Consider the following 13659-nt stretch of genomic DNA (forward strand, 5'->3'; position numbering starts at 1 on the left):
AGTTGGACATGACTTAGCTACTGATCAATATCCATGTAAGAAGCTGAAACCCTCATGTGTTGGGCAAGTGCACTGATATAGTTGAGTGGACTATGATTTGACCTTGGACTTCTGTTGTAAAAGTTAATTTTTAAGTATTCAGAACTCAGAAGGCTAGTGTCCACCAAGGACTATGTAGAGAACTATGTAGAGACTATATAGAATGTCTACCTGAGTGGAGGGCCAGCAGTGAGCCCTGGAAAATGTCAGGGGTACTGATTGAAAGGAACCATCAGCACAGAGGTCTCCTCTGCCTGGAAAACTCCAACCCCACCACTCCTGGGAGAGACAGTAACCTGGACCTGGAGTGAAGTGAAAGAGGGAGGCTTATTTTTCCCTTTTCCTTTTTCAAGAAGGTTGAGTGATTCACAGGAGAACATATAGACTTCTGGGTGCTATATGGCAATATGGTAAAAAAAAATGTAATATTTATGAAAAATAATGAATTCCTATTCTGCAAATATAATAATTCTTATTCTGAGTTATCAGTTACAAGTAAATAGTCTGGAATGTGGCAAAAGTTATGTTAAACGATTTTTATGGTAACAGGACATGCATGCTAAGTCACTTCAGTTGTGTCCGATTCTATGTGACCCTGTGGACCATAGCCCACCACGCTTCTGTCCATGGGATCCTCCAGGCAAGAATACTGGAGTGGATTTCCATGCCCTCCTCCAGGGAATCTTCCTGACCCAGGGAATCTTCCTGACCCAGGGACTGAACCCATGTCTCTTGAGTCTCCTGCATTGGTCGGTGAGTTCTTTACCATTAGATTAATTATATAAAAATGAAGATATGGAATTTTCCTTTCCATCTTCCTTCATATCCTTATTCATTTCTTCCTTCTTCTCTCTGATAATGATTGATAAATTATTACCATTAATGAAGCTAACTATTAATACAGTAAATCCCTTACATATGAACCTTCAAATTGTGAACTTTGAAAGATGTGGACATGCATTCCCATGTCCAAACACGTAAGGTAGTTCACCTGTTTGTTGTACATTGTCAGGCGTGTGCATCCTCTACAAGTGGTTGTGCTTTTGTGTCCTTTATTGTACCTGTGTAGAGTATAGGCTTCCCTGGTGATCAATTGTAAAGAGTCTGCCTGACAATCCAGGAGACACATGAGATGAAGTTGCCATCCCTGGGTCGGGAAGATTGCCTGAAGGGATAAATGGGACCCACTCCAGTATTCTTGCCTGGAGAATCCCATAGACCAAGGAGCCTGGAGGGCCAAAGTCCATGGAGTCTCGAAAGAGTTGGACATGACTGAGCCCACATGTACGTGATCCAGGACCCAGTCTCCAGGTCATTCTGAGAAGGAGGGAGAGACCAACAATTTCATCCCCCCAACTTGATGTTTCCCATCTCTCCCTCTCCACACTCACCTGTGAATTCCCATGCTTTTTTTTCTGCTGGCCTGATTATTCTGGAGTTTCAAGCCTTCTTGGAGTTTTCTGCTTCCACCCAGAGCTCAGTCCCAGGGAATATCAGTGCCTGATTCCACCAGAGATAGTCTACACAGGCCAACCAATCACACACCCTGACCCTACCAGATCTCATAGTTTGTGGGGATCGGCCAGGATGATCAGGGGAGAGAGAATCACTCATGCTTTTTGATGTGACTTTTCTACACCACCCTGGTCATGGCACCTGGTTCTCAGGGAACATGGAAGCAGGAGGTCAAAGGATTGGACTGTGTTGCTCATACAAGGAGATGTTGAAGATGCAGAAGCTCATTGGTGTCTGAGCTGCAGAAAGGGGCAGATGCAGCCTCCGATAGTGCCTGAAATGGTGAGAGGTGTCGCTATTGGCTCTCAGGAGGGAGGGTGTAAGGGGTGGTCTATATAGACCCCAGTCGGCACCCTGACGCCTCCTCAGGCTGATCCTGCAGCTGGGACTGTGACCTTGAGGACGTGGGGTCAGGATGGCTCTGGGCAGGGGCCTCTCCCTGCGGGGACTCTGTGTCCTCCTCCTCGGCACTGTGGTGGGTGGTCAATTAAGAGCTGCCTTCTGTCCTGGGTCCACAGCAGGGAGTGGACCCCTCGGTGAAGGGAAAGGTGTCTGGAGTTCTGGAGTCGAGCCTCAGTGTTTTTGACTAAAAAGGAGCCACGGTGACTGTGAATACTGGTCTGTCTCCTGTGCGGGGTCCACTGGTCATAGCAGCAGATTTTACAGAGCAGTGAGGTTTGGTCTGGACCGAGCTGGGTCACCCTGAGTCCCCTCCACTGTCTCCCTTGTCCTCAGGGAGCTTCTAGGAGTCCCATTGGCTCCCAGTGTGTGGAAGGTCCAGCGACTGACCCCAGCGGGGACTCTGGGCTGTTCCCACACGCTCCACGTGCCTGGTGTGTGAGCACTGCCCCCGGGTCCCCGTGTTTCCTGTGTCTGTGCTCCTGTAGGCTCTGTGCTTGTGTGCGTGCTTGCGTGTATGTGTGGTGTGTGTGTGTGTGTGTGAGAGAGAGAGAGTATGTGTATGAGGGTGACTGAGGAGAGTGTGAGGGTGAGTGAGGAGTGTGTGAGGGTGAGTGTGTGTGTGTGTGTATGTGTCTGTAAGGGGGGTGGAGCCTGTTTGTGTGAGAGGAACTGGGCTGCTGAGCAGGGACTGTGGCCATTGGTCTGTGAAGCACACAGGGTCCCACAGGGGGTCATGGCTGCTGCATGTAACCAGATCAGAGATATTTTGCACCTGTCTGCCTCTCTCTGGCTCCTCTCCCCCATCCCCTGGGCTCTCCTTTGCTTGTTGAAGTGTCTGCCCAGCACTGGGCTCTGTGAGAGACTCTGCCTGCTGGCCTCGCCTGTCCCCACCAGGTGTCCATTACGGAGCAGAGAAGCCCACAGCCAGGAGAGGGGACCTCTTGTCTGTAGAGATCAGTTAATGTGCAGCCCCAGGTGTATAAATTCCCGAGTCCCTGCCCTGGTTCCTGTGACTTGTTTCCTGATGTGCTGGGGGACTGAGATGGTCCTTTCCCCTCCCAGGATCTGCTGTGACTCTGTAGAGCTCTTTCTCTCTCGTGCCCTCTCCTGTCCCTCCCTGGAGCTGGTTTCCCCGAGTGAGAGAATGGCGGGGGTCAGGGATGGGGCTGCAGAGAATCTGGTCTCCAGCCTGGAGGAGGTGGCTCTCAGATGTGGGTGCTGGTCTGCTGAGACTCAGTGCTTCCCTGTCTCATCTCAGAGCTCACTGTTGTCCCCTAGACCTCAGCCTCCAGTCCACAGCTCTCCTCAGGAAGCCCCCTCTCTTTTAGTATCTACTCCTTGAGTGCTGAGCAGATGCTCAACAGTCTCCTTCTGAGGGCCTCTGGTGGGCAGAGGTGGGTTTTGGTTCCATGAGGAGGAAGATAATGGATGTTCTAATACAAGCTCCCTGCCCTTACTAGGCAAACTGTAGACCATTTTCTCAGTAGCTTTATAAGAAGCAAGAGTGTTTCACCAAAGCAAGCACTCTTCATTTTCTTTGAAACAATACCATTTAGAGTTATCCTACTAAAATTTTAGTCTTCTACTTCATACAACATTGGAGTTGCTCCTTTTAATATGATAGTCTTGGCTTTTCTGAGCATCTGATGATTTCTGAGCTGGGTACATGTTATAGAAGTCTATTGAAATTCATGTTGGATGTAGGCATAAAATTATCCTACAGATGCAATTTATGCCATTAGATACAAAAGCTTAAACCCTCAGTATTAAATAATTTAGTATTAATATATATTATTTTGTAAACTGTTTCTACAATCAGTAATATATTTTGGACATTTTTCTATATCATTACCTATTCTTTTACACACTAAAATGTTTTATTGCAGAATTTAAAAATACAGGATATCATAGAAATACTATTGAAAATTTTAATTGCCTCCAGTTAATTCATTATATGGCTGAAATGCAATATACTCACCTAATCATCTCTATCGGAGAAGGCAATGGCACCCCACTCCAGTACTCTTGTCTGGAAAATCCCATGGACGAAGGTGCCTGGTGGGCTGCAGTCAATGGGGTTGCTAAGAGTCGGACATGACTGAGCGACTTCACTTTGACTTTTCACTTTCATACATTGGAGAAGGAAATGGCAACCCATCCAGTGTTCTTGCCTGGAGAATCCCAGGGATGGGGGAGCCTGGTGGGCTGCCATCTTTGGGGTCGCACAGAGTTGGACACGACTGAAGCGACTTAGCAGCAGCAGCAACCGTCTCTATTGGAAATTTAGTTGTTTTCAGTGTTTTTGCCATTATGAAAAAGGTTGCTCTGTATTTCTTTACATTTAAGTAAGGACCATGCATAATTGTTTATCTTAATCATATACTAAAAGTGGAGTTTTGATTTGCATTTCTCTAATAATGAGCGATGTTGAGCATCTTTTCACATGTTTATTAGCCATCTGTATGTCTTCTTTGGAGAAATGTCTCTTTAAGTCGTCTGCCCACTTTTTGATTCTGTTTTTTTTCTGGTATTGTGCTTTATGAGCTGCTTGTATATTTTGGAGATTAGTTCTTTGTCGTTGTTTCATTTGCTATTATTTTCTCCCATTCTGAGGGTTGTCTTTTCACCTTGCTTATATTAATAGTTTTCTTCATTGTGCAAAAGCTTTTAAGTTTAATTATGCCCAATTTGCTTATTTTTATTTCCATTACTCTAGAAGGTGTGTCATAGAGGATCTTTCTGTGGTTTATGTCAAAGTGTTCTCTTCCTATATTATCCTCTAAGAGTTTTATAGTTTCTGGCCTTACATTTAGGTCTTTAATCCATTTTGTGTTATTATTTTGTCTACGGTGTTAAGAAGTATTCTAATTTCAGATTTCCCAGCACCATTGTCTCCTTTTTCAAAGATAAGGTGCCCATCAGTTCAGTTCAGTTCATTTCAGTCGCTCAGTCGTGTCTGACTCTTTGCGACCCCATGAATCGCAGCATGCCAGGCCTCCCTGTCCATCACCAACTCCCGGAGTTCACTCAGACTCACATTCATCGAGTCAGCGATGCCATCCAGCCATCTCATCCTCGGTCGTCCCCTTCTCCTCCTGCCCCCAATCCCTCCCAGCATCAGAGTCTTTTCCAATGAGTCAACTCTTCACATGAGGTGGCCAAAGTACTGGAGTTTCAGCTTTAGCATCATTCCTTCCAAAGAAATCCCAGGGCTGATCTCCTTCAGAATGGACTGGTTGGATCTCCTTGCAGTCCAAGGGACTCTCAAGAGTCTTCTCCAACACCACAGTTCAAAAGCATCAATTCTTCGGTGCTCAGCCTTCTTCACAGTCCAACTCTCACATCCATACATGACCACAGGCAAAACCATAGCCTTGACTAGACAGACCTTAGTCGGCAAAGTAATGTCTCTGCTTTTCAATGTGCTATCTAGGTTGATCATAGCTTTTCTTCCAGGAGTAAGTGTCTTTTAATTTCATGGCTGCAGTCACCATCTGCAGTGATTTTGGAGCCCAAAACAATAAAGTTTGACACTGTTTCCACTGTTTCCCCATCTATTTCCCATGAAGTTATGGGACCAGATGCCATGATCTTCGTGGATTTATCTCTGGGCTTTCTATCTTGTTCCATTGGTCTACAATGAGGTATCATCGGTCAGAGTGGCAGTCATCAAAAAGTCCACAAATAATAAATGCTCGAGAGGGTGTGGAGAAAAGGGAGCCCTCTTGGATTGTTGGTGGGGATGCAAATGGATACAGCCACTATGGAGAACAGTGTGGAGATGCCATAAGATACCAGGAATAAAACTACCTTGTGACCCAGCAATCCCACTACTGGGAAAATACTCTGAGAAAACCATAATTGAAAAAGACACATGTACCCCAATGTTCACTGCGACACTATTTACAATAGCTAGGACATGGAAGCAATCTAGATGTCAATCAACAGATAAATGGATAAAGAAGTTGTGATACATATACACAATGGAATATTCCACAGCTATAAAAAGTATTCCACAGCTGTGGAATATTCCACAGCTATAAAAAGTCAGTTCTAATGAGGTAGAAGAACATAAAGCTTTCTGTACAAAGTGAAGTAAGTCAGAAACCACTATTATATATTAATGATTATATATATGGAATCTAGAAAGATGATATTATTGAACTTATCTACAGGGCAGCAGTGGAGATGCAGACATAGAGAACAGATTTATAGTCACAGTGGTGGAGAGAGAAGGTGGGATTATTTGAGAGAATAACACTGAAACATATACATTACCATATGTAAAGTAGGTAGCCAGTGGGAATTTGCTGTATGACACAGGGAACCCAAAGCCGGTGCACTGTGACAACCTAGAGGGGTGGGATGGGGAGGGAGGTGGGAGGAAGGTTTAAGAGGGAAGGGATACATGTATACTTATGGCTGATTCATGTTGATGTATGGCAAAAGCCATTACAATATTGTGATTGTTCAGTTGCTCAGTCCTGTCTGATTCTTTGCAACCCCATGGACTGCAGCATGCCAGGCTTCCCTGTCCTTCACTAACTCCCAGAGCTTGCTCAAACTCATGCCCATTGAGTTGGTGATGCCATCCAACCATCTTGTCCTCTGTCATCCCCTTCTCTTTCTTCCTGCCTTCAATCTTTTCCAACATCAAGGTCTTTTCCAGTGAGTCAGCTCTTCACATCAGTTGGTCAAAGTATTGGAGTTTCAGCTTCAGCATCAGTCCTTCCAATGAATGCTCAGGACTGATTTCCTTTAGGATGGACTGGTTGGATCTCCTTGCAGTCCAAGGGACTCTCAAGTGTCTTCTCCAAAACCACAGATCAAAAGCATCAATTCTTCGGTGCTCAGCTTTCTTTATAGTCCAACTCTCATATCCATGAAAATGTTAGCTTCCACATAACCTCACCAACTTTGTCTTCTTATGAAGTTTTAAAATCTCAGCCTGTTTTTATAGCAAAAACTCATGTATATTAACTAATTTAATCCTTTATTTGTGAATTATTTTCTCATGACATTTGTTCTTTTCAACTTGCGGTGTTTATCATATTTTCATGACTTATATGGAAGCTCTTTAGACTACTACTGTCTACAACAACACTACCACCTATGCTGCATTCACTTATATGGACTCATTTGAGTGCACAACAATTCTACAAGGCAGAATATACTTTTTATCCCCTGAAATAGATCACTGAGGCGAAGCAAAGTCACTTGCCCAAGGTGAGTCAGTTATAAGAAGTACAGGCAAGACTTGAACCCAAATAGTTTGGGTACATGTCCTTGTCCTTATTGAATTATTCCGTTTATAGGCTGAAGATATTTCTTTCAGTCTATTGTTTCACTTTATCTTTCCCTTGTTTTCAGTTTCATGGGATTTTCTTCTTCTTTTTCTTTTGGCTTGTACTACGTGGCCTGTGGAATTTTACTGTCTGAACCAGGGATTAAACCTGCACCCCCTGCAGGGGAAGTGCAGAGTCCTAAGCACTGGATACCAGGTAAGTCCTTCATGGAAGTTTCTAATAATATTAATTGCCTATTAAAATTTCCTGTTGGTTGGCATCACTGACTCAATACTCAATAGACATGAGTTTGAGCAAGCTTCAGGAGATGATGAAGGACAGGGAAGCCTGGTGTGCTGCAGTCCGTGGGGTTGCAAGAGTCAGACATGACTGAGCAACTGTACAATAACAAAAATTTCCTGTATTTGTTTCTACTTTCAGAGCCTTGTTATGAGAGTTCTTTTCCACATCAAGTTTAAGAAAATTGTTTTATCCTTACTCTTATAATTTTGTGAATATATTTAAATATATGTCAATACTAAATAACTGTGTAAGTTATTTTATATATGATGTGAAGTTCTATCTAATTTTTTTTTTTCATATCATACCTGAATGGTTTCTTATTCTTTTCTCACTGATTTTAGTGCCACAGAGAAATGCACTAAATCACATCATTTCCACATGTTCTTTTTGGAATTTATTTAGACTTTCATCCACAAATGTTTATTGATTTAAAAATGGGCTTGTATGCTCAGATGCTCATTTGTGTCTGACTCTGTGACCCCATGGACTGTAGCCTGCCCAGCTCCTCTGTTCATGGGATTTCCCAGGCAAGGATACTGGAGTAGGGTGCCATTTCCTACTTCAGGGTATCTTTCTGGCCCAGGGATAGAACCTGCATCTCTTAGATCTCCTGCATTGGCAGGAGGATTCACTCGTGTGGTATGAAATCCATAGCCTTTGCAGTTCCCCAGATGCTGAGGCCCCTGTGGTGATGAATGAGGTTCCCTGGTTCATAAAACTTATAGTCTAGTGCAGCTGGGCACCAAAACAAGAATTTATAATAAACTTTGATAACTGCCATCAGTTGGGACATCAGCAGGGTTACTTAATCTAGCTGCGAGAAGCAGAGAAGGTGTCCCTAAAGAGGTAAAATTTAAATGAGGCTATGCATTCTAGAAATGAGTTATTCATTTAGAATTAATAGTAATGACAGTAAGCCTTTATATATAAACTCACATGCATGTATGTTTAGTATATGTCAATGCATATAATTTATCTAAATTGCTTATTTCAAGTATTAAAGGCTGAGAAATATATTCCAAGCTCCCATTACCATTATTCCTCTGTCAATTTTCCCTTACATTCACAAAAGTTTTAGCCTACATCCCAACTTTATTGGGATATAATCACCATATAATAAGGTATAAGTGTAAGGTGTACGGTGTGATGGTTTGAAATACATATATACATTCTTCAAGGAAGATATACAGGTGGCCAAAAAACAGGTGAAAATATGCTCAACGCCACTGATTATCGGAGAAATGCAAATCAAAACTACAATGAGGTATCACCTCACACTGGTCAGAACTGCCGTCATCAAAAATCTACAAACAATAAATGCTGGAAAGAGTGTGGAGAAAAGGAAACTCTCCTACGCTGTTGGTGGCAATGTAAATCGGTGCAACCACTATGAAGAACAGTATGGAGATGCCTTTACAAACTAAGAATAGGACTACCAACTGGTCTGGCAGTCCCACTCCTGGTCATGTATCCAGAAAAAAACCATAATCTGAAAGTATACACACACCTTGGTGTTTATTGCAGCACTATTTACAGAGGCAAGACATGGAAGCAAGCTAAATGTCAATCAACAGAGAAATGGATAAGAAGATGTGATATTATACAATGGAATATTGCTCACTATAAAAAGAATGAAATAATGCCATTTGCTGCAACATGGGTGTAGGAGATTATCTTACGAAGTGAAGTAAATCAGACAGAGAAAGATGAATATCACATATATACAGTGGTACATTACTCAGCCACAAATAGGAGTGAAATTGGGTCATTTGTAGAGATGTAGATGGATCCAGAGACTGTCATACAGGTGAAGTAAGTCAAAAAGAAAAATGAATATCACGTATTAAAACATATACATGGAATCCAGAAAAATGGAATAGATGATCTTATTTGTAAAACAGAAACAGAGACACAGACTTAGCGTGGACACTGGGGTGAGGGGAGAAGGGGCTGGGATGAGTTGGGAGATTGGGATTGACATATATACACTATTGATACTCTGTATAAAATTGATAACTAATGAGAACCTACTCAGGGAACTCTACTCAGTCCTCTGTGGTGATCTAAATAGGAAGGAAATCCAAAGAAGAAGGGATATATGTATACATATGGCTGATTCCTTTGCTGTACAGTAGAAACACAACATTGAAAAGCAACTGTACTCTGATTAAAATTAATTTTAAAAACATACAAATGAACTTATTTACAAAATAGAAACAGACTTATAGATACCAAAAACAAACTTATGGTTACCAAAGGGGAAACACCGGGAGTAGGCGAGAGACATAAATCAGGAGTCTGGGATTAACACACACACACCCTGCTATATGTAAGATAGATAACCAGCATGAACCTACTGTATAGCACAGGGAGCTCTAATCAGTATTTTATGATAATCTATACAAGAAAAGAATCTAAAAAAGAATGAATATACATATATATAAACAAATCACTTTGCTGCATACCTGAAACTAACACAACATTGTAAATCAATTATACTCTAGTAAAATTAAAATATTAAAAAAGAATATACATATTATGGAATGATTACCACAATTAAGTTTACTAACACATCTATCACATCATATAATTATTTTTTCTGTGTGTGTGTTATGAGTACTTTTGAGGTTGACTTTATTAGTAACGATCAAGAATACAGTCCAATATTAACAACTAGTCACACGTACATTCTATCCCCAAAGCTTATTAATGTTATAAGTAGAAGTTTGTACCACTTGATGATCATGATTCATTCCTCCCACCCCCATTCCTGCCTAGGCAACTACCAATTTACCCTCTGTTTCTACGAATTTAGTTTTTTTTAGATTCCACATATAAATGAGATCAAAGAATGTTTTCCTTGTTTCATTTAGCATCCTGCCCTCCTACATTAGTTATATGCTTCAGATTACTGCAAAACTTGGCAGCTGAAAGTGGAAAACTTCTAGCATCACATGATTTCTGTGGGCAGGAATTGACATGACCTACCTGGGTCTCTGACACATGATGTCTCACAAGGTGCAATCATCTGAAGTTTCAACCGCTCAAACCAACTCACCTGGATGTCAGCAACGTTCAGACCTTGCTGGACTGTTTAGCTGAGAGCCTCAGTCCCTTGCTGGCTGTTGGTTAGAGGCCTGCCTCAGGTCCTTGTCATGCAGGTCTCTCCATAATTAGGTCATACCATGGCAACTGGCTTCAACAGAGCAAGACAGAGAGCAAGACAGGTAGCAAGGGGGAAACCAGAGTCGTCTTGAATCCTAATCTCTCAAGTGACAGTGTTTGTGTTGTTCAGTCACTAAGTCATGTCCAACTCTTTGGGATCCCATGGAGTGCAGCCCATCAGGCTCTTCTGTCCATGGAGTTCTCCAGGCAAGAATACTGGAGTGAGTTGCCAATTCCTTCTCTAGGGGATCGTCCCAGATCAGGGATCGAAACCCTATTTCCTACATTGATTGGTACACAGATTTTTTTTTAAAGACATTGAGCTGCCAGGTATCCCCTTAAGTAACATAGCTTTTGTCAAATTTCATTCGTTAGACGCCTGTTATTAGGTACATTCAAGTGTGGCGATTACACAAGGATGTGAACACAGGTGGCAGGAATAACTGGGACACTGTAGAGCCTGTTACCCCAGCCCTCTGTTCCTGAGCTGGATGAGACACTCCCTATGGACAGGGAAGGAGAGGAAGGGTTCTTCCTGGATCCTGGGCCATGAGCTGTAACTGAGATGGAGAAGCTGGGCCCTAGTAGCCTTGGGCACATCTACAGGGAGGGCAGCATCCAGAGTCTCTGAAGGCCTGTTCTCAGTGGTATCCCTGGAGCCGGTTCTACAGGCTCCTGAGAAATACCTGGTACCTCCCTTCCTGCTCTCGGTTCAGTGATGGCACATTGAGAGCTTAGAGTTGGCCATTGTAGGAATATTTGTACCACAGAAGTCAAGAAATGCTACTCACAGGAATTTTTTCCTCTCGGACAACTCATTTTTAAATACTTATCAGCACACCACTACATGGTCTCCTAAAATCTCTCCTGTGTCCTGTGTCTGTGTCTCTCTAGCAACTCTGGAGCTGAGGTTAAAGGATGGAGCCCATAGGTGTGAGGGGAGAGTGGAAGTGAAGCACCAAGGAGAATGGGGCACAGTGTATGTTCAGTACTGGTTTCTGGAGGATGCAAATATGTTGTGCAGACACCTGGGATGTGGAGTTGCCATTGATGCTCCCACAGGGTCTTATTTTGGACCAAGACTTGGCACTATTTGGTATTTCTATCTTTCCTGCAACAGGACAGAGCCTGAATCAGCTTTGAGTATCAATAACTGTATTCAACCTGATTTTAAAAACTATACTCATATCTTGTCTCATGACCAGGATATTGGAGCAGTCTGCTCAGGTAAGCCCTGTCTGGTCTGGGAGGGTATATCCAGCAGGAAAGACCTCAGTCTCATTCCCAGAATGATCATGGGAAAACCAGATCACAGACTTTAGAGTGTCTTTGGGGGAAGACTCTGGTCACAGAGTTTGGAACCACAGTAGATCAGTGGTTCCTTGATCATGAAGTCCTCAAGAGAGTGAAAGGGCTTGCTTGGCCCTGGACAGTATAGGCTTCAGACCTGTGGACAGTTGGACTCTTCACATCTCTATGGTGTGTCATAAGAGGCAGGGAGGTGAGATCAAATGTTACAAACAGGTACAACTGCTGAATTGTACTTTTATATAAAAGTATGATGAATAAGTTTCATCTTGGTAACTGCTTTTTATTCCTTTGGGATGGCCAGTCAGATTTGGCCACAAGAGAGGACATAAGAGAGGGGCAGGCACACATAGTTTGTTATGCTCTCTGGTCTTAGAGAAACAGAGTCACCAAAGGCATGAGGGAACCATATAAGGGAGGCTGCAAGGGAGCTGGCTCAAGAAAGCATGGAGAGCCAAAAGAAAGAGTCACACGGACAAGTGACAAGTGACAACACTGGGGTCAAGGTACAGTTACACAAGGAAAAAGCACAAGGGTATTTCACTGGTTCATTTGAATGTCACTAGATCACATTCAGGGCCAGAAGGAGGATTTGTGGCAGCAGCTAGAGTCATCTTACAGGTGCACCTGGTCACCTGGGTGGGGAGCTCACATCCCATTAATGGGGATGTTGACACAACAGGGAAACATGACTAGCAAAACACATACTAAGGACAGTGGGGCTAAGAGGACCTGAATGACTCATGAGATGTGTTCAGTGCTAAGCGTGTTTGACCTGTGTCAGAGTGGAGGCAGTGAAGACAGCAGTGAAACTAGGGTTTGAGGAGTCATCACAGTATCTCTCAGAGATGTTTCCAGTTGTTACCACAATGGTGGAAGAGACACCATAGACATTATTCCCATTAGACCAGGTGGACTAGAGGAAAATCAGGTATCACAGTGAATTCCTAATGTACGTGGTTGAGTCTTTGAAAATGGTCAGCCATCTGGTGGGTGGGACAGGGGGAGCCCTGAGAACATCTGCAGTAGGTTTCTAGCAGCTCGTAGCCAATCAGCTCTTTTGGGGATGATCTCTGCAAAAGTGATTTTTCCAGTCTCACCCTCAGCAGGTCTTTGATGATACTTGTTGAGACCCCCTAAGAAAAGAATCACTTTCATTTTTAAGTTACTCTGAAGTATGATGACATACAAAAAGCTGCACATATTTAATGTATACAACTTGAAACTTAGGGAGGTAAGTATACATCTGTGAAATCATTACCATGATATGTGCATAAACCTATTCATCATTGCAAATATTTTCTTCTGTTATTATTATTAAAAATAATCATTTTCAAGGGGCATTTGAATTTCAGAAAGAAAATTTTCTTTTAAGAAAACCTGTTTTCTGGCATTTCAAGTAACATTCGTTATTGTCACGATACCCTAATCATGATTCCACCTGCAGGCAAACTGGTGGAAACACTATAGCAGTCTCTGCTTTATTTTGATTAATCAGCTTGTAAATGAAAATGGAGTGTGCAATGTTTGAACTTTGTGAGATATTGAAGCCTCTAATATTATTTTTTTAAGAAAAATGATGTCTTGATGGGCTTCCCAGGTGGCGCTAGTGGTAAAGAATCTGCCTGCCAATGCAGGAGAC

The 13659-nt window shown here is 42.7% G+C and overlaps 1 protein-coding gene across 1 annotated transcript in view; it reads left to right on the plus strand.

Moving 5' to 3' along the window:
• Positions 1 to 1969: 1969 nt before the first annotated feature.
• LOC120858762 (antigen WC1.1-like) overlaps positions 1970 to 13659 on the plus strand; it is a 78191-nt gene continuing 66501 nt past the window's right edge. Inside the window, 2 exon segments of the mRNA XM_040235065.1 lie at positions 1970 to 2057; positions 11604 to 11936. Of these exon segments, the coding sequence (XP_040090999.1) occupies positions 1970 to 2057; positions 11604 to 11936 (421 nt within the window).

Source organism: Oryx dammah, unplaced genomic scaffold (genome assembly GCF_014754425.2).
Source record: "Oryx dammah isolate SB20612 unplaced genomic scaffold, SCBI_Odam_1.1 HiC_scaffold_29, whole genome shotgun sequence".
Taxonomy (NCBI): Eukaryota; Metazoa; Chordata; class Mammalia; order Artiodactyla; family Bovidae; genus Oryx; species Oryx dammah.